At 47.3% G+C, this 21,892-nt stretch overlaps 1 protein-coding gene across 9 annotated transcripts in view; it reads right to left on the reverse strand.

Moving 5' to 3' along the window:
- Window positions 1–14,613, reverse strand: part of DOCK7 (dedicator of cytokinesis 7) — a 91,500-nt gene extending 76,887 nt beyond the window's left edge. For all 9 annotated transcript variants that reach the window (XM_031603646.2, XM_031603620.2, XM_031603604.2 and 6 more), the window contains exons 1-2: window positions 14,481–14,613; window positions 7,147–7,252 (exon numbers count right to left, since the gene is read on the reverse strand). In XM_031603646.2, coding sequence (XP_031459506.1) covers window positions 7,147–7,252; window positions 14,481–14,518 — 144 coding nt within the window. In that variant the 5' untranslated portion in view covers window positions 14,519–14,613. The remainder of the gene's footprint in view (window positions 1–7,146; window positions 7,253–14,480) is intronic.
- Between the last annotated feature and the right edge of the window lie 7,279 nt (window positions 14,614–21,892).

Genomic DNA, 21,892 nt, shown 5'->3' on the forward strand with positions numbered 1-21,892 from the left:
TACAGAGCACCACAAGTACTCTTGAGGGACACGTGCCCTAAGCAACACAGATCCAAGCTAGGATTCTGCATGACTTCCTGCTAGCATACATCAGCACAGCCATGAAAATCACCATTTCCTTCTCATTTCCTCCTCCCCCACGTCTCAAGATGCTGATTCCCATGAGGGATCACAGCAGCTTTTTAAATGTTTATGTTATCTAAAAGAAGATGCTTAATTCCCAAAGGGAAAGACTTGCTCTTTGCATTTGTTGTTGAGGATCACAGTACAACTCTGGGCCTTGTAAAAATCACAATGACAAAGACTGCAGGGTTGTGTCTCCCGTGTGGGAGTAAACCTCCCTGTGCAGCCACAATAGGGACCTTGAAAAAATAACCTTGCAGAGCTCTTCATCAGGAGGATGAGGGAGGATCCCGATTGTTATTTTTAATTGGCAGCGAGGCACTTTTTCAAAATCAGGGTGGTATTTCTTGCCAATTTTGAAAGTAGGACAAAGTTCCATCTTAACTTCAATACCGCCTTAAATATTAAACAGTTCCTAATGTGCCAGAAGTGTAACAGATTGTGCTAAAGCTTCAAATTCTAAATTAATACCAACTTCCCACCCACTGCCTCCCTAGGCTACATCTTGGAAGGACAGAAGAAACAGATTAGCATTTCAAAGCTGAGCCCCAGCCTTCTCTCAGCTATCTCTGGGTCTGCAGGGCACCCTGGCAGGTCCCTCCCAGCAGCAGGAAGGCAGATGGCCTGTCCTCATGGCAGCCACACTCACAGGGACGCTGGCATTGCAGAGAGCTGCAGGAGTCAGCACATCTGGTGGGCCACAGAAAGGACTCAGCGTTCAGCTATTTTATTTCACCTTAGTGCTTACTCCAGGAACAGTCATCAAATCCAAATTCCAAGGCTCACATATTCTAAGAAGCACCCACTGCACGTCAAGATCCATGCACATGTACAGCACGTAACACCCAGTCACGAAGCCATGGGAGGTTTTCTGTACAAATAAAACTGGGTTATTTGCTGTTATAACTGGCCATTAATGCAAGGAGCCACGTGGGTATGGAATTATTTATCAGAAACTAATTCGTTATCTGAGAATATTAAAGTAATTTCTTAGGAAATGCAGGAAGCTACAAGTTGTGCCTCCAAGGATGAGTAAGAAGAATCCTCTTTGATGACTCAGAGTCATGTAATTTCACCACAAGAAACTTCAAAACCAGAAAGACTTTGATAAAGGAAACGCGGGTGCTGAGCTGAGAGTGATCTGAAGAGATGAAGACCCTCTGATTAACCACACTGAAACCGAGAGTGCCGAAACCGAGACAAAGAAAACATCAAAGCTCTCTACTGTTAAAGAGATTAAAAAATCAAGTAGTCTGACCAGAAAAATCACAGCTTCCCACTTTTGGCAGAAACAATACATCAGAGCAGCAGAGAAGGATCCCTTCTGATCCTCAGGGTTTGCAAAGGCACTGCACAAACCAAGCTGCAGCCATGAGCATGCATGTGCTTCTGCATGGGGAGCACCTGGCTCTGTCACATCTCAATTACCAGTGGGCCACTCATCCACAGCACGGATTAAGCACATAACTCAGCACCGCGAAGCAGCAGCCTTCAGCCCTCTGCTGGGACCATGACAGCTCCTGTGGGAAGGGCTCTGCAAGCAGACCAACAGGGATAGGAAAAAATTCCTTTGTAATTTGAATCTGATATTAAGAATGCTTTTGCGATGGAGGGTATTATCAGCATTTCCACAGAACATCAGTTTGCTTCTGTGTTTTATTCCTGGATGTAATTGCATTTTTAGATGCTGACTATTTATTAGCAGGCCTGTCAGGAATGCTTCTGTTAAGTAAGGGAATTTACTCAATATAACAGCATTTTGCTAAGATCAGTTATCTCTGCCAACATATAAACTGTTTAAATTATTGCAGACAAATGAGACTCGCTGACCACTCAGTGACTCCCAGACTCACCAACTTCATGTATGAAAAGCTTGATCTCTGCAGCAGGGCTCTACTGATTTTATAACTGGTACATAACACTCCGAGCTGCTCACTAGAGCAAAGTCAAACGTGAGCAGCCCCTGATGGGAGGAGGAGGGGAAGAGGATGTGGATGCCTCTCCCATCCTCCCCTGGCTGATGAGGACAGACCATCCAGGCAGGCAGGGCACAACCTCCAGGAAATCCATATAATGGGACTCACTATTAAGCCTTAATCAGCTTTGAGAGAGCATTAAGACTTGGCTCATTTTCCTTTTCATTTTAGTAATTTTGGTGATAAAATTACTTGGCTCTGAACACTTCAAACCGCCCTTTTCTATCCTACATTTTTATTGTCAGGTTCTCCCTTGCAGTGTTTTCCATTCATTTGCATAAATTATCTTTTCTTCTTCTTTTAAGCGATGCTAAAATAAACAATGGAAATATATAAAGGAACCTATATTCTCCTATTTAATAATTAGATACTATCTCTGAACACAAAGAACAAAAGCGTGACATCCAATAAATCCAAGACAAAGCTTCAATTAGCTCTCATAATGCCCATAAAGCTGGTAATGCTTTACAAAGATACATAAATGTCAGCACCTTTATTTTACATGAAGAAAATGGAGCACTGAAAGCAGATGTGGTCAGATCACGTCATGTCCAAGAATCCACACCCTTTCATTCCCAAACTAATTATCATTTCTGATAACATTGCTCCTCCTCATAGCAGTGTTCAGCTATGCAATACTGTCCTTCAGTAGCATCATCTGCCCACACTAAAGGCCCACAAACACGGGAAAAAAACTGATCCAAACCTGAACTCTGCTCTTCTGAAGCCAAACGGGCACAACAGGCAGCCAGTAAAGCCAGCCATGCACATCAGGCTGTGGAGAAACCTCTGAGTCACTTCAGCAGCACTAACAGCAATCCCTGTGCTGCCCAACAACCCGGCTTCATCCAGGTACAACTACTGCAGTGCTCTGCCACACCACAGTGTTTGGCAGCCATTACAGGGTCAGCAGACAATTAATGAGCACCATAGCACGAGGAGATGCTCAACAGAAAAAAAACTCAGATAGAAAAGAAAGTGGTTAGTCACAAAGCATTATAACAGACCATAGTAAACAGTCCAGTTCATCAAATAAACAAAGTAAATGCCTCATGCTGCTGGGAATTCTCTGAAAGGAAGTGAGATCTCTCTGTTTTCATAGAATCATAGAATGCCCTGGGTTGCAAAGGAGCACAATGCTCATCCAGTTCCAACCCCCTGCTGTGTGCAGGTCGCCAACCAGCAGCCCAGGCTGCCCAGAGCCACATCCAGCCTGGCCTTGAATGCCTGCAGGGATGGGGCATCCACAGCCTCCTTGGGCAACTTGTGAACAGTGCCTCACCACCCTCTGCGTGAAAAGAGAATTCAGCCCCACTGGTTGCTCTGAAGCAGCTGTTCAGTGGGAGCAGAAGTACAGGTTCCCACCAGGGAGCACCAAATAAATGCACAAAGCTGAGGGCACAGCCTGTGGCGTACAGGTCCAAACCCAATGGCAAGGTGCAAACACATGCTCTATTTACTAGTGGATTTAGAGAGACTTGCAAATGTAGCTTCAAAAAAGAAAAGCTCCTTCATCTCACTAGGACCTTACAGGCTCCTTTTATTCAGCAACAAACCATCAGTGCCTTCTGTTCTGGATTTCAAACATAAAAGCTCGGTGCTGCAAAGGCTGCACCGTGTGAGGAGAGCCATCCAGCACTACAGGGTACACAGGAAAGGCGTCCGACAGCTTTGGGCCTGCATTTGTGGTTTGGGGAACACACCATTAAAATCAGCTGCTCCTGAAGTGGCAGAAGGGCGGAAGTTGACAATAATAAACCACAAACACTTGTGCAGCCAGTTGAAAGCAGTGCCTTCTCCCTCCCCAGCACCACCAGATACAAAATCAGAAACAGTACTGGCAGCACTCTGGCTGTTGCTCGTGAAGCAGAAGTGAACAGACTTGCTAAAATTCAGCTGACATCTTTTGCACTTCTCTTGGGTTCAACCACATGCAAATGTGTCAAGTGCAAGAAGTTCCTGCCCTGGCTTCAGCTACTGAGAAGCAAAGGCTCAGCACTGAGGCTGCTCTTTCACAAAAGCATACATTTCTGCTACAAGATGTCTATATCAGACCAGATATCATGAGACTCACAGAGGAGTTCCCAGAAGCAGCTGTTGTTGGCAGCAGACAACAGAGGATCAGTGTTGTGACTTCCTCTGGATCCTAACTAGCTGTGTAAATACACAGTGTGAGGAGTAAGATGCATTAGATAGGAGAGTGCTTTATCATTAGAAGTCCTCCAGGTCCATGCTGCACCCTCAGCAGTACAACTTGCTGCCATTGTGGAGATAATCACATGAAACTCAATCAGAGAATTAGTAAAATATGTAAATCCACACCAGGAGTCCCACTTCAGGCTTTCACACCAGCACAGCTACACAGCACTGCCACGCAGATTCAAGGCCTTCCATTTCTGCACCATAATGGTAATGTGACAGGTAAACTTTTGAACTTCTCCACAGCAAACAACTATTCCAACTGAAAGAAGTCATGTTTCCCCTCTGTCACCAAACAGAACAGACAGGAACAGCAGATTCTGAGGGATGCTTAAGGGAGAAAAACTAACCCAAAATTCCTTATAAGCAAAACCTCTGCCGTGTGATGCAGCCTCAGGACAGACTCATGACTTGCCTAAGCACACAGACTATCTCCTATAAAACATCACTCCACGTTAATCATTCTTCTAAAAGCATCTCTGCTCAGCACAGAATTTAGGATGACAAACTAGCAGCTAATCACATCAAGCATCACGCAACGCATTTTGAAGGGAAAGGCTTAGAGCCTGCTTCCAGTGAGCATGACCTTATCCAGGATTTTAGAGATGCTCACACAGATGTACCAAAAAAACCACACCAGCAACAGGATAATGAGAGACCAAGAAGTAAAGACAGAGCTGACAATACTGTGCCCAACAAATCTGATCCTGTATTACGAATTGCACGTGCAAATTGACAGGACTGAAGCTTTGTGCATGTACACTTAGTATCATAGAATCCTTAGAGCTGGAAGGGACCTCTGAAGGTCATCCAGTCCAACTGCCCTGCAATGCACAGGGACAGCACAGCTACGTCAGGTTGCCCAGGGCCTGATCCAGCCTCACCCTGAAAGTCTCCAGAGATGGGGCATCCACCACACCATTGGGCAGCCTGTTCTAAGTGCCTCACTACCCTCCCTCTAAAAGACTTTTTCCTTATTTCTAACCTGAATCCACCTTCTTCAAGCTCAAAACCATTTCCCCTTGTTCTGTCACAACAGAGCCTGCTAAAGAGTCTGTCCCCTTCTTTACTGTAGCTCCTCTTTATGACAGTAAAGGCCAAAAAAACCTTAGATGTAGAAACAAAAAGTGGAAGAGATTATTCATGTGGACAACAGGTGATAGAAGCAATGAAAAACAGTTATCACATACATGTCTGGCTGAAGAACCACTTGGCAAGGTACACAGAAGAGATCTTACTTCATGAAAGCAATGGGGAGCACAAGGGCAATTCACCCAACATGAAATCATGTGAGACAAGCAAGGCACAGAAAGTTGAGGGATAGACTTCCAATGGGCCCTTCAAAAGCAGACATCAATCCTCAGCTATCCATCACTGCAGGGAAGTGGGGGCATGACCCCAAGTGCTCCATCCAGTCTGTGCCACTAATAACAGGGGTGCCTCCCCTCTACCTAACTACTGGGTGATGCTAAAGATGGTACAGAACCACCACATCAAGGTTTTGCATTACCATCCCACACCTCTACAGAGATTGCTACAATAAGGCATTATCCCTGGAGACGCCGTTCTCATAACCCCTCCCTCCTTTGTGCTCACTCAGCAGTAAGGCCATGCACACAGCTGACCAAACCAGCCCTCTTCTCTCCCAGTACTTACACAACTGATGTACAGGGAAATGACACAAATGCCAGTTTCCAGCAATTCTAGCACAGCCGTATCTCCTTAAAGATGAACTTTCAGCCTGCAGCAAATCATTTTTTTAAGCTAGGGGTCAATTTAGTCTTCAAGATCCCGTTTGAGATGATACCAGCCCTAAGGATGCATCTGTGCTCTGCATAAGAAAGCTTCATCACACTGCATGGGACACAGAGAAGCATATGAACCAACAATACCACGCAGGACATTACTCCAGAACAAGAGGAGAACTCCTGAAAACCCAGAATGTGTGCACAGATTATCAAATTCAGGGCATATTTCCAGCACTGCCAGAACAAATCTAAACCTCTTTGAAGAAAACAAGATCCTACAGTATTTGTTTTCTAAGTTGACGGCTGCTAAAGAAACTGCTATGACCCAGAGCAATAATCCAAATCAAAGGAACACTTCCAAAATACAGCTCCAGCCTGAAAAAGTTTGTTGAACTCTTGAAATTTATACCACCACTCTGAATAAAATTTGAAGGTTACTGAGAGTCCGTGCAAGAAAATCTGATTTCAGAAAGGGTGTTCCTGAAAACTTGGCCTACGTTTCAACTGCTCTTAGAAGTGGACTGTAAACACATCATATATAAACACATTAATAAATACACAGTCCTGAGCAATAATTATATTCAAGCTTTCACCGTAATATTTAAAGTACATCTGAAGACCAGATGAGCTTTGTAACTGTGGTTCTGCTCTTAAGAATGTCAAAGAAGACAAAAATACCATACCTAGAGCACGAGCATGCAAAGAGCTCTTTGCAGAGAGACCCAAACATGCACATGGAATTCAATGTCCCATCCAAGCTGCTCTGGGATGAAGCAAATAAGAGCTTTCAAGGGAGCCCCAGTGTCCTACAAAGCTTCTGCAGGAACACAGACTCCCAGCCACACCAACTGATGTGCAGGACAGACACCTCCAAAATCAGCACTTTTTGCACAGAATTATTTACCTTAATGTTATCAGTGTTAAGACAACAATATGTCAATACTGCAGAACCACAGAGCACCTCAAGTTGGAAAGGATCCATAACAACCACCATAGGAGTCCAACTCCTATGTGAACAGGCACTGCAATTTCTTTCCAAACAATGGTCAGAATAACTATGCACACCTCCTTCCCTCTTCCATGTTCCAAGCACTACTTACGGTTGTGTGATGAGAGACGCTGCCTCCAATATTGAGGTTTTTGAGAAGCTGGGGAGACCCTCCATACTGCCCTGAGATCTGCTTCCTGACTTCAGCCGCCACGGTTCTGAAATGAGACATGGACAACGTTATCTCTGTAAAAGAATTACAGTGAAGACGACAAATCAAACTATTTGTTTGAGTGCTGTGCTCTGCTGCTGGAATAAAACCAAGCTCTTAGCGTGCTGGTTGGAACAGAACAGCACTGTCTGGTGAGAACAAACCATGTATATTAAACTCCTGGAGAACCACAAAATTCTAGCAAGGCTGCAAATGTCCTTAACAGCAAGTACATTTTTTTTCCTTTTGTGAACTGCTCTTCAGTGCCCATACGTGGCAACAGAATACATGACACTATGTACAAACAAACTGGTTCCCAGTAGGCTCTTTCCAGTTCCTACCATGGAAAGGTCTCCTCTAGAGCTCTCTACATCCCACAGCAGTCCCAGGTTTAGCCACACATCCTCTCCTGTGCTCTGCTCTCTCAGCTCTTGCCTATTTTTGGTTTTTGCAGTCTGCAGTCATGGCAATGAGGACGGGCAGCCGCTCTCCATCCAGCAGCCAGCCCCTCCTACAGCTCACCCCCAGGCAGAAAAGCCATCCCACATAGGGTGGGCTGAAACCACACATGAGAAACAACCAGCTGGGTCACAACAAAAGCATCTTTCCCTTTTCAAAGAAGGAAGGCAGCAATAGGGCCATGACACATCACTGTGGTGCAAGGGCTGCTAAAAGTCTGCACGTAAAGATGGTTGAAGCTTTCCTGAATCTCAGGCTGCTCCTGATTTAGGGGCAGGGATGGGGGCACATGGAGGCAACTGATGCTGGTATTAGAGAAGGAAATTGAACGGGAACTGACTGGGACAACCAAGCCTACATGAAGAACAGATGTTTCCTCATGGCTGGATGATGGCAGTGAGATTAGCCAGAGGAAGCATTATTTTGTCTTTTAAAAAGTGGGCTTCAGGAGGAAAAAAAAAAAAAGTTTTGTTTATTGTGGCTACAAGGAGTCATTTGCTTCGTGTTTGCCTTTATCTGCAGGGTATGTTTTCACTTCTGGAGGGTGGCTTCTGAAAGCAGAACAAACAGCTCCTGTTGGGGATGGACAGCACTCGGGTGTCAGACTGCCCTCAGAAGAACCATCTTCTCCATCCCCACCATGCACACACAAAACAAAGCACACATGCTGCCAGTATCTACAGGAAAAATGGAATGTATTAAGATGGCTGTTCGGCATGGAAAACACAAAGCATCTGCAGCTGATAGGATTTAAAAGCTTGCCCAGGATGGTAGACAACCTCTGCTTTAAGCCTGATCTTCTGTGCAGAATGGCAGATCAGAGCCTACATTTGGCCATGCAACGCAACACCAAAAAAACTAAGCATCTTTCCCCACTTCATGAGAAGCGCACTGTTCCCAGGTGGAAAGCACAGCCAGAAGAGGAAACTCATCCTCTGCTGTGAGACCACTGGAAGCCACGAGCACCCAGCACAGCACTCAGCACAGCTCCTCCTGGTTCTCCATGAGTCCTATGTGTGGCTGGTGCCCCATGCTCTGCGATCAGTTCCAGGGAGACTCCTGGTCCTTTTTTCCAGGTGGTGGCTCTGTGTTGGTGGGAGCGTGGCTGTACTTGGGATGAGCTGGCTGCACGCAGACCTCAGGTCCCCTACAGGCACCTGCAGGATCTCCTACAACTTGCTCCATGCCTGCAGTCTGGTGCACAGACCTACCTGGCTTCTGTACAGCAGCATTCACAAACACAGTGAACCACTACTGGAAAGCATCATGTTTCTGATGCTATATGATAACCCCAAACATTGTTTCTATACCCACCAGAATCTATACTTCCTAAAACCACCTTAGATTAGAAAATACACTGCACCAAACGTAACCAGAAAAAAGAAATAAATCTCAAAATAGTATCCAAATGAAAAAAAATCCATATGGCAGAAGAGGATTCTGCCTCTTTAACAGCTACCTTATATTCATCACGTCACCTGGGATCCTTAGACAAACCTTCCAGTTAATTGCAGCTCATGGCCTCATGAAGCCCAGGATCTCTGTGTTTAAAGTGCATCTTTTCCAGCCGTTTCCCTTCCGACCTCCTTCACTGGTTAATTATTGTTGTGCGCATGTGGTTTACACAGAAAGAAAAAGACAAAGGAGAGGGAAAAAGAAAAATCCCCTTGGAATTGGCTTCTAAAGCAAAACACAGCTGGTCATTTTCTAAGTGCTCAGAGCTGCAAACGGAATGCAACCATCTTTCTTTATTACACACAAAAAACCATTTTTGCTTTTATGGGGCTGACACTACCAAAATGAAAAACCATTCCTTTTTGGATTTAACTTAAGAAGCACACTGGAAATACCAATTCTTCCCAAGGAAAGGCTCGTGGAGACCTCACAAGAAACTTCATATCCTTTTTGTGCTGGGTTATGTCAATTAAGGTTATGAACTCTCCTTCTCAGAAGACTGGCTCAGGATACAGCCCGGCCCATCTACATCATATGCTGCATTAACACTTAGGGATGCAACAACTAACAGAAATGGAACTGACAATCTTTGCCCAAAATGAAGCTTAACGATAGGTTTCTACTCCTATTTCTGTTAGTACAATCCAGTTTAGCACCAAGCTACTCAGCACCACGCAGTGAGAGCTACCATTTTTTGGTTCTCCATCCAAACATTCCATTTTTCTTGCATGCATTTCATAGGAGACATCTTACTTTTTCCATACATTTTGAGGAAGTCTCTTTTCCACAGCCTGCCCCATTTTGAGAGAGTACTGCAAAATGTTTGATTCACCCCTCACGCTCATTACAAAACTGTTACTCCTGTCTGCTCTTTGTGTGTCACACGCAGGCCTCTTGAGAAAGGCAGCCTGGTCCAGCAAAGCATCTGCACCAATCCACAGCAAAGACTTGGGCTGGAATTCCCAAAGCTGAATGGCACCAGCTAGTTATCTGTCTCAGGCTGCAGGCGAGACAAGCTGTCCATGTGTGCCCCTCCTGTCCAACAGGACAGCACCATCCACGCCTCCCCCATGGCATGAGTCAGTGGGTACATGGTACAGCAGACAAGGAGCCCAAATAAGATACCAGTGCAGGCACGCCCTGAACACCACCTTCCTGCAAAACCTCAGGTCCCACTTCCTCCCTTTGAGTGAAATGGGGTTTGATTTACAACCCCCTGCTGAGGAAATACTCAGCCTGATCCCAACCACTGCAGGATAAGCGTGGGCTCTTAACATGGAAGATGAACAATGTGTTCCCTTTTTCTTTACCATCAATTAAAGCAGCAAATGCCATGGAATGCTACCTGGGGTGCTCTTCTGACAGCATCTGAGTGCTAAGGCGGAAAGGGCCACCCCTGGCTGAGCTCCCAGCATACCTGCCTGTGAAAATCAACACAAGGCTGGACTTTTCAGGACAGAACAAAGGCACGTCTCACACTGAGGAAAAACAAGGAAGCCTTGGACAAAGTAAGCTGAGCTGTAGGGACGAGCTGTTCTCTTCTTGCTTGCACAGAGCAGCCAGGGATTCCCATAAGCTTCTTGAAGCACTGCTGGCTCCAGCACGAGACATCAGCGGGGCAGGCAGCGCGACTTTCGGAGAGGAGGAAAAAGCTGCACTAAAGCTTCTGTTAAAAATAATTTATCTGTGAGAGCATTTTGACAACGCAAAAGGCATCTGAACATGAGAAGAAACAAGAAACTCCCTGAATACCTTCCTGCAACCACATTTCTGGTGCTGGTGGGAGACAGTGACAGCTTTGCTATCACTTTCAGTGGGCGCAGGCTTCACACCAGCTCTGTTTACCCCTAGGCAGGGTAAAGACATTCGTCAGTCCCCCTGGAACATTGTTCAGGCAATGCAAAGGGGCTTCAAATGAACACCAACACAAATTGAGTCTTACCGCCAGTAAAAATCAAACTCGGAGAGCGTGAGGTTGAGATGCACAGGAAAACAGAGGGCGAGGAAGGGGCATTATTCCAGGTCAGAAGAATCCTGTTCAGCTGCAGAATTCAGAAAGGAGAGAACTCATCCAAGCACCTTCCAAATGGTGATGGTGCCACTGAAGCAGCAGCTCTGAGCTCCCTATGCAGCCCAGGATGGCCTAAGGGCAATGAGAGGGCACAGACTGGGGCTTGTAGGAAAGGCTACATTCATCTGCCCAAACATGTATGCTGCATGACATTTATAGAGCATTTCTTCCATCTTCTTTATTTGAATTCTGACCAAATCTGCAGAACTTTTCCACCGTTTACCCCTGGAAAGATGAGCTGTGTGATACAACACACTTCAGTGACTGGGACTGATGAGCTCAGCCTCCACATCCCATTTCTCTGTCAAACAACAACATACCCTGAACAAAATATGGGGATACTTCAACTGGGAATCTGCAGTGCCCAGAGGTGAAGGGGTGAGCATGCAGCACCGGGACTGTAGGCTCAGCCCCTGCTGGGAGAAGACAGGCAGTTCAGAGTTCCTCAATGATAACGTATTACTGACATCTGTTTGGCTTTTATGAACACCTGCATTTCTCTCTGCCAGTGTGGGTCTTACCTTTACCAACCCTTTTCTAGTCCCCCAAGCACCATATGAGCTGAACAGAGGCACTGAACAGAAACACAACTCTTCTTTTATGCAGAGATGGAAGCAACACTGAAGCACTGACACAGAGTGCCCAGAGACGTGATGGGTGCCCCAACCCTGCAGGCACCCGAGGTCAGGGATGGGGCTCTGAGCACCTATGGAGCTGTGGGTGTCCCTGTTTGTTGCAGGGGAGTGGAACCAGGTGGCTTTTAAAGCCCTTTTCCAACTCAAACGATTCTATGATTCTACGAACACTGTACAAGAGACTACAGAAGTAGTGTGATGCTACAGAAGGATGTTCCAATAGTTAAATAGAAAAATGATTAACAGTCTATTTTCAATTAAAAATTAACAATTTCAGGTATCATTTACCACCCTACAGTAAGTTTAACTCAAGAGTTTCTTCTGCTAAGGTCAAGAATTAGTAAGTGCATGTGATGGCCAAAGTTCAAGCTAAAATCTGTTAAAGCTTGATGCCTTCCAATAGAAAAGCAGTATAACCTGGTCAGAAAGATATCTCCTAGCAGGCCAGATTTTTCTGAAACAGCTGCAGCGGCCATTGAGAAGTGCCCACATGAGTATTTAAATACTCCAATAGTAATAAACAGACTCCACAGGGCACAGGAGTTCTGTGCCTATCCTTGAGGTGTACCACACTGGTTGAAGAAAGCATGGTAAATCAGTTCTGCAAAGACCACATCCGTGGTTTTTCTAAGAAAAAGAAGAGACAACTTAATGGTTTTGTTTTTTTTTTTCCTTCCTCCCACTACTGCAATAAGCAGCTTAGAAAGAAGCTAGCTTCTATCTCTCTGCTAGGTGAGCCTTAAAGAATTTCACATTTACGGATCTGAATTACACCCCAATTGAATTACACACAAACGGCCAAACCAAGAGCAGTGTGACCACTTCCTGTGTGTGAATAAGACAAATGGTATGTGTACCTCAACCAGCAAGCCAAACCGGAGGGCAGAGTGTGAATATGGGATGGATCTATTCTTCTTTAAACAATGCAGCCGGGGAGGGCTTCCAGCAGCCATCAAGACAGCTCGTGGGACTTCCGGATGCTGTTTGTTGTGACCAAATCTCCCAGCCTCTGAAACTGTTAGTTGCAGAGCAGCATATTCTATGTTGGTGTGAGAAGGGCTACAGCTCAGTGCGAGCACTTCTGGGTACACATCTCTGCCCACAGCTTTTTGGTTCATTTGCAGTGGATGCACTGCCCTTGAACTACAAACCTGAAGGCAACACTCCATCATGGGAAATCCCAGACAGAAACGCAGCAGTCATGTAAATAAGGATATCCTCCAGGATGAGGACTTGGAGATCACAGAATCATTAAGATTCAAAAAGACATCTAAGATCACTGAGTCCACTGTGCCCAGTGCCACATCCCTCAGTGCCACATCCCCATGGTTCTGACACACCCCCAGGGATGGTGACCCCACCGCCCCATGGGCAGCCCATGCCAGTGCCCGACTGCTCTTTCAGGGCAGAATCTTTCCTAACATCCAACCTAACACACAACAGTTCTGTTCCAAGCTGAAGTCACTGCACGCTACCTGGTGCTTTAGCAAGCACAGCCCGCAAGAACATCCAACTCCACAAATGAACCTGGCGCATTGAAAAGACCATCTCTACTTGCATAAAATGCCACCACTGGGTTGGCATGAAAACACATTGAGTGCACTAGATCAAAAGGTACACAAAGATGGCACAGCTGCAACCTGTGCTGTAGCACCCTGTGAGACAAATACTAGAACCAGCAAAGTGAATCTATCTTGGTGGGTAGAATCCATCTACCACACCAAGCTGGTGGCTGGCAGAGGCAGAAGGTGCACCAGCAGCAGTCACCCATCCCAAGGCCATTTTATGGAACTTCCTGCCACGCTGCTGAGCTTCTTCGGTCCCACTTCTACTATTTGTCCCCCATGTGAGGATGTCTATGACTACAGCCTGGCAGCAGAGCATTCCGGAGACGCTGAGCCCTGGCAGAGCGCTGAGAGAGGAGCGACGTCGGGGTGGGACCGCTGCCGCCCCAGTCCTACGCAGCCCTTTCCATCAATTCCCTTCCTGGCGGCCTCTCTCCACCATCAGTTCAGACGCAGCTCCCATACTCGCCGCTTTACCACGCAGACACGACCCAGCCTTCGCTCCTGCTCTCAGCCCCACCGGCCGGGCTGGGGAGGCGTCCGCTGAGAGCTGCCAACAGAACCGCGAACGCCGTCAGACCCCGAGGGGACTCGGGAAGGAGCGGGGAGGTTTTCCACAAATATTCCTTCGTTAATAAAGAAATAAGCAACGCACACAACGCCGCGACGCGGAGCCCGAGGCCGCCGGCCCCCCGCCCCGCGCACACAAAGGGCCGTAGCGCCGGGCCGGGCCCATTGTGCGGGCAGGCTGAGCTCCCGCGGCGGGCGGCTCGGTCCCGCGGCCCTTCTCAAACGGCTCCGTTCGGTTTATCCCCCAGGGAAGCGGCACCGCGCGCACACCGCCTCCACCACGCCTTTGTCGGGGGAACCGCGGCCCCCAGCGCGGCCCCGCAGCCGGCCCTGCCCTGCTCTGCTCTGCCCTGCCCGCCCCGCCGGGCCCCGCCGAGCGGCCCCGGGGCCGGGACGCCGGGCCGACCCCGATGGGCGCGGCGCAGCGCGGCGGTGCCCCCCGCCGGCCCCGTCCCCCCGCTCCGCTCCGCTCCGCGCTACCTGCTGATCTTCTGCGCGAAGGCGCGGCGCTCGGCCATGGCTCGCTTGGCGCTGGGAGCCGGGAACGGGCGCCGTAATGCTCGGCGGAGGCGCGCACCCGCGCGGCGCTGCCGGCCCGGCTCCCCCCCGGCGCTGGCGGCGCCCGCCCGCTGCTCCCCCTGCTGGCGGTGCGGCGCCGCTGCTCGCAGACATACGGCGCTCGGAGGACGCATTGTCCCCGCGCGGGCGCGGCCGCCGCTCAGTGCCGGCAGTGCCCGCAGCCCCGGCGCCGGCCCCGCGCGGGCGCTGCCTGCTCTCCCGGCGGGGCACGCGGCGGGCTGAGCCGCGCCGTCGCCGTCGTGAAGGCTGAGCGCGGTGATGCTTCTCTCTCCTTCAGAACAGAAAGGTTTGGTTGTTGGGAACAAAGAGAGAGCGGCGTATCGCACCAAGCTCAGCCCCAAAGCCCCAGCGGTGCCTCGAAGAGCGGCGTGACGCGACTCCCATCGCTCCGTCCTGAGGCCGTGCTGCCTCAGTACTTCAAAAGCAAAGACTGAATCCAGGCCGCGTCCCCACAGATAAACCAAAGCCAACCCTGCGCCGACATGTGCCGTGCATTAATCTAAAGCAGAGGACTATTAATAGCAACCCCGGAAGTGTCCCAAAGTAGCAAGTGTTAATTGGGCCGATGCCATCTGTGTGCGTGGTGTGATCGCTCCCAGCACCCTGCAGCACCGCTTCTTGCAGCAGCAGAAGCCATCGGTTTCCAGCCGCGTGTCATTACTGTCATTTCTGTTTGTAGGTGTTTACACGGGGAATGTCAGGCCCAGAAATCTGCACATATATACATGTGTGAGCTGAGCAGACTCTGTGCGTGTATGAAGTGAATCTGGTGAGGATGAGATAGTGGCCTGCTACAGAACTGTGCTGGCACGCGTTGCACAGATGCACACACACACTGCACGCAGATGGGGATGCTGCAAAGCAAAGCCCTGTTGTATGCGATGGAGAAAAGGCTGCTCCTCGCCACGGGGGAGAGGAGAAAACATCCCCAGCCTCTGCCAGGACGAAGAGTTCTCCTGCTGAACTACTGCTGGCATGTGGAATTGCACGTGGGATGAATCCATCACAGAGGGTGGGCAGGATAAGCCGATCAGCCATTCATTCACCTCCTTACATCTGAGTTTTTGTCCATCCTTTACATGCAGACCCACCAGATTGCATAGAATTTCCTTTCCAAAGAGCCATTAGGAGATGCAGGAGGACTCACTCAGTTCTGCTTGAAGGGAGAATGTTGCTGCCCACTCTTCTATAGTGAAACTGAGAACCCTGCATATCCAGAAAGGAACACTCGTGTCACTGCCAGGAGGTGCCACACAGCAATCCAGCCCCAAACCCTGCCATGCAGACACAGCGTCTGTGGTTGATGAAGAGACCTCCTGGATTTTAGGTTTCATTGTCACCCCTGACAGAAGAACTTGTTTTGTTGGCAGTGCATGCAAAGTTGGCTCGGTATTATCCCCCAAAGCTACGTATCCCTTATTTAAAGCTTTCTGCAGCTGGTTTGTCAGTGTGGGCTGTCAGAGGTCACCACCACTTGTCTGTCAGTGCCCTGCTCTGCACTGCCTGTTCCTGAGCTGAAGCTTGGCCAGATGAGCTGCAGCAGACTTGCTTCCAGCAGCACAGCCACCTCAGTGCTGGAAGCGACCAGCAGAGGGGCAGTGGGTGAGACACAGATGTGCTCTGACATCTGAAACCACAAGGAAGGGAAATCGAGTTGGTACAAATAGCAGAGCTCTGAACTTCTGGCTGAAGTGGGGACACACGTCCTGCCCCGTAACTCTTGCCAGAGAGACAGCAGCCTTGCTGGAAGAGCAGGAATATAACTGAGAGCAATCAAGCTTTGAATTATGGCAAGTCTCTCCTGCACAGTGAAGGGCCTTTGTACAACTTGCTATATGCTAAAATGGGGCAAGGAATGGGATCACAGAATCACAGAATGGCTTGGGTTGGAAGGGACCTCATGGATCATGAAGCTCCAACCCCCCTATTGCAGGCAGGGCCATCAACCTCCATATCTGATACTAGACCAGGCTGCCCAGGGCTGCATCCAGTCTGACCTTGAACACCCCCAGGGATGGACGGGGCATCCACGGCCTCTCTGGGCAGCTGTTCCAGCACCTCACCACTCTTGCAGTAAAGAACTTCCCCTTGGTAGTTCACCTTTCTTCACTTCACCCTCATGGTGAAGATCACCTTCTAACAACCCAGCAACAGCCTACAAAGTTGGTGTCAATGACTTTAAATACTGAGAGATCGGAGGCTGGCCCTTGTAAAGAGCTCCTGCAGACTGAATCCAAATGTTGCAGTGTATGGAGTACTAACCAAGAGAAATCAAGGAAAAAGAAATATGAGGGGAAAAAATGGAGTATTTCACAATCTTTCAACAATGCCAGACATCCAAATTCATGGTGACAACAAATCCTGACTCTCTATCACTGACAAATCAGTGTGATTGATGTTGTGGCATGTCTGTATTATTTCGAGTGCTGCCGCTGACAGGCACTGAGTCACATAACCTTTCTGCCTCTGTTTTCTCATTTGCAAGTGAAGATAATTAATAGGAGGAAACGTTTTGTCTGAAGAAAGAAACTTATGCTTCATAAAGCGAGGAGTGTGACCAACCTGTGATGTGGAACTTCAGTGTGAAAAACACTTTTCTCTAGACATCTCGGAAACAAGCAACTTCTTCTGATTCAAAAGCAACTGTTGTGTGGCACATTTTACCTGGAGTAGAAAACAGAACTATTTTCTTTAAATTCTTTAAATTAGGGTGACATTCCTTCAGCACACTGTAATTTTTAACCCTATTTTAGAAAGCAAAAAAGGAGGCACTTGTATTTTTACACGTGATTCCAAAGTTGGGATGAATCCACTTTGGAAAGACTCTACTACATCCCAAAGAAGTTAGCCCATCTGCACAGCCATCAGTAAGGATCTGCTGCTCCAGGTAAGCACACTTGTCAGTGAAAAGGGGTGATGCTCACTTCTCCACATCTGCACATTGATGCTTCAGCAGGACAGAGAATATGCTGAACTGGGAGGTAAGGGACACTGTGGAAGTTGATGCATCTCCACTGTATCTGTTGCATTTCCTTTCTAGTCAGCCCAATGATGTGGGGGCTCAGAAGGAGCCCAGCAAGCTATCATAACATGGACTGCCACGTTGAAAGTCACTGTTTACTCTTCTCTGATAAACCTTGAAAAGAAAATGCAAGGAACAAATAGTTGAGTTTACATCTGTGAGCTGTGCTGGGTCTGAGCAACCACCTGTCTAAAGCTCATAGCCTAGACAAGGCACTGTACAACACACGTGTGTCTGTGAAACATCTGCCTTTCTCTCCCTCGTGCTGAAGAGCTGTGAATGAAGAATGAATGAAGAAGCATTGCTGTAAGTTCAGGAGCATTCCTTTCCATAAACCATATGCCTAAATTGTTTTTGTTTTTTGAGAACAAATCTTATTTGGTTATAGTGAAATTTGGTAAATGCATGTTCTGAACACAGGTGTAACTCATTGAATCTGATAACTCTCTAAATAAAGTTCTGCACAAAAAAAATCTTTTGTGCTGTAGCTGCAAAACGTTTTGCAAAAAGCAAACTGATCCCGTGCCTTGTTTGTTGGCAGTCCATTTACTCAGCAATTGCTTCCTTGTTCTTCTTACGTAAACTTCCTCAAAGCAAAAACATTGGAAACATTTTCCACTGCAAATGTGTCCAGCAGAAGTCAATAAACAGAGAAGTAAACATGGGTCTGTAAATTCAGAGAGCCATCTACTGGCAGCTAAGTGAAACAAATTAAATTAATTAAGGGCCAAATCTCTGCCTGTCTCTTGAAAGTCATTTATTTGAAGTTAAGGAACTAAACATGAACAAACTCATTTCAAGACTTGTGGCAAGAGTGAAGATATTGGTGTTCTCAGAGCAAGAAAGAGCAGCTTCATTGGCCCATTGCCCAGATTCTACTGGGTGACTGGGAAACTGAGGATAACAGAGTAAAGGAGTGAGGACTGTTGGAGTGCCTGCAGCCTTCCTCACATTCCTCATGTCCATGCTATTTCTTTTATAGACAGCTCGAGTCAGGCACAGCAAAAGCTAATGGAGCCAAAGTACCCTATGTGTAGTATGCATAAAACAGCCTCCTGCCTAGAGCAAAATTTCCCAGCCTGTGAGCAGGTCCCAATGGAGGATCACACTCCCTTTCTTGGGAACAGCAGTCCCAGGCACTGGTGCTCTTCCCTAGCCTAATCCCAGGATAGGATAAGAAAATCTGGTTTTGGATGGAGTCAGCGGTATGAGCAGAATCACACTGGCAAAATCTGTGGAGGCAAATACCTAACCTGCAATCTCTGCAGGAGCCATGCTCAGTTTGTCCCTTTCATCTTGGAGAAGTGCTTTGGGGATGGTGCACATACTGCTGCCTCAATTGCTCCCACAAGCAGATGGACACACATGAGCAGGCTGACACTTGGTAGACTTTGCACTTGGTAGAAGGGTGGCTTGTCTGGAAAAGGACAGCTGGGCCAACAGCAGAGTCACAAAGTCTGTGCATACACCTGGGAAAGCAACATGGGAGATTCCTTTGTTCCCTGAAAGGTTCCCCCAAGTATACACGTTTCTTTGTTGCTTTGCTGTGTGCTTGCACTAGCTATTAACCTTGAAGATTACAGTTTCCTTGGGAAACCCATGGCATTCCACAGTAACAGGTTTGCTTCGGAAACAAAATATTCATCACAGCGGTTATATTTTAATTAAAAACACTTCTAGTCTTTACGAAGCTCTGCATTCTTTATCTAACCATTCTATTTCCAGTAGTGTTGCTAAGCACAAACAACCCTGTTACAAGCGTGTCTGAGGTTTTCTGCTCCTGAATGAGTGGGAGTAACCTTAGAGTAAAATATTCTAACAAGCAGTTCTGAGAGCAGCAGAATTAGCACAGCCTGGATTGCAGTCTTCCCCCTCTATCCCATCACAGTGTCTCTTTCTGCTTAAGCAGTTATTCCACAAAAACTGGGGGTATGTAGTATCTTCAAGGCTCTACAAACCTGATTAAATTGCAAAGTGGCCTTAAAGCTTTCCAAAGGGAAATGGATCAAAAATGGCTTACTTCCCTAGGAAATTAAACTAAAAATAAACGATGAAAAATTCTCTATTTTCCAGCTGCTTGACCTAAGGTCTGCACTGTTTACAGAACACACAAACAGCTGCTTCCAAACATATTGCATATTACTGATGGATGCTCAGATCCTGAAGATGAACTAGCAGACTAACTGCAGATACACGAGCATCTTCATTCCCCTAACTGCCCAGCAATTTGGTGCTATCTTACCATTCTGCAGTGAGTAGAAGTTGTGTTACCATGGTATCTCAGATATCCATAAAGCAGAGAGCATCTTCTCTAATTCTTAGTCTTTTTGATGCTGCCTCTTTGTGTTACCTGTTTTGCTTACCTACTAAAAAAGGGAGGACAAATTACGTCCTCCATAATCACAGATTTAAAATATTTTATTACTCATACCATACTAATTTAGCACAAATGGATGGTTTGCATGGCCTTTATGGTATTAAAATGTTGCAAGTGCAAACTATGTGACGTTTGTTAGAATTCAGTTGAACGCAATATGTTCTCTCCCACTCCTTCTGCAAATCTTTCCTAAGAGAAGGAATTAGTCAAGGTGAAGGAAACTCTCTTTACAGATAGTTATTTATGGTTGCCTGTGGAATTATTTTGCAATCAAAGCTTTGTTTTGCATGATCTGACTGATGCAAAAAGCAGAAAATAAATATCTTCATTCTCATAACCTGATTGCCTGAGGGATTTCCAATGTATATCCAGATGGCATATTGTGTGGCCTATCAAATCAGGGCATGGTTATTAAATTTCAAAGCAGGAAGGTGCAGGCAACTAATTTCAGGCAAGGGAATAGTCATTTCATTTGATCAACTGAATAATTCTTTGTTCAATATTTACCCAAATCCAAGCCATGTGAGCTACTGAGCTCTCAATATTCGAGACCATACACAAACAGACAAGCACATTCATCTTTGTCTTTGAAAATATAAGCAAAGATGAAACTTTAAAGAACTATTATTTCTAAAGCGGGTCATAACATTCAGAAGGCGGGAGGCCTGTCTCCTTCTGCACTGACAGATTACCCGGACTGCAGGGACAGTCCTTCATGACTTTAATACAAACAGCAAGCGTGTTTTACTTTAAAATCTTTATCTTGGCTTGGAATATGTGCAGGGCGCGAACGCAACTTTCTGTGCATCACCGCTCCGTTCTGGTTTTGAGAAGGAACAGCAACAGCTGCTGTGTGGAGATGCTCACTGCTGGAGCTTGAAGGATCCCCCCAAAGGACCGGGATGGCTGATTTATGGGTGTGCAGCGGTGAGTTGAAGGGCAGGAGGGAGCGGAGTGCTGAGCTCCGACATCCCGGCTCCAACCCAACAGCTACACCCTTGAAACAAGGTTTGTCTTCTGCTTTGCACATTAATACCCAAGATCTTGTGTGCTTATGGACCCGATCCATGTCTCAGTAGATTAAGAAAAAAAAAAAAAGCAGCCAACATTAAGACCAGTTGTTGGCACTTATCCTTCTGAAGGTTACCTTTAGATCAGCTACTATCATGTGCTGGTATAAAAAAATATGTAAGCACAGCCCGCTGGCCTCTAGCCAGCAGAAGGCAGTCAAATCACTACATGGAAAAAAAAATAAAATAAAAAGCATGTTTTCCTCATGATCTCAAAGGTGTGCTGCTGCAGCGCCAAGTGCAGGGACAGCCCCACTCAAGGGCAGTGGGGGATAGGAAATGGGATATGAAATTTAAGCTGCATCCTGCAGTTCTTTGCTGGTGTTTTTTTTTTTTTGGTGTTTTTGGTGTTTTTTGGGGGGAGTTGGTTGGGGGGAGACACATTGGCTCCCCACACATCCAGTGGTTATTTCTAAGCTGAGGACTGATGAAGAACCGCCCTCATGAAATGCTACAGCCAACCGCTCACCAGGTTGCTCCTCTCAGGAAATTGAGAGGCGTGATTCCTCCCTACGTACTTTTAGAACATAAACTTTAAAAAGCGATTTGAAGCGTTAGCGTGCACTTAAGTTTCAGCCGGGGATTTAAATCCCATCAGCCCTCAGAGAACGTGTGGATTTTGGAGCCGTGTTGCCGCGCTGGAGCTACAGCGGTTGTGTGAGGGGCAGCCAGGCGCCGTGAGGGGACGAGTGGCGCCGCGCCTTCCGCCCCGCGCCCGCTTCCCGCTGGCTCGCCCGCAGCCCAGCCCTCCTCCCGCCGGACCACAGCTCCCGGCATGCCCCGCGCGAGAGCGCCGCCGGCCCGGCCGCCCGCCGTCGCGGCGCCCTCTGGGAGCTGTAGTCCC

The sequence above is a fragment of the Phasianus colchicus genome, chromosome 9, assembly GCF_987193195.1.
Source record: "Phasianus colchicus chromosome 9, bPhaCol1.hap1.1, whole genome shotgun sequence".
In the NCBI taxonomy this organism is placed as follows: Eukaryota; Metazoa; Chordata; class Aves; order Galliformes; family Phasianidae; genus Phasianus; species Phasianus colchicus.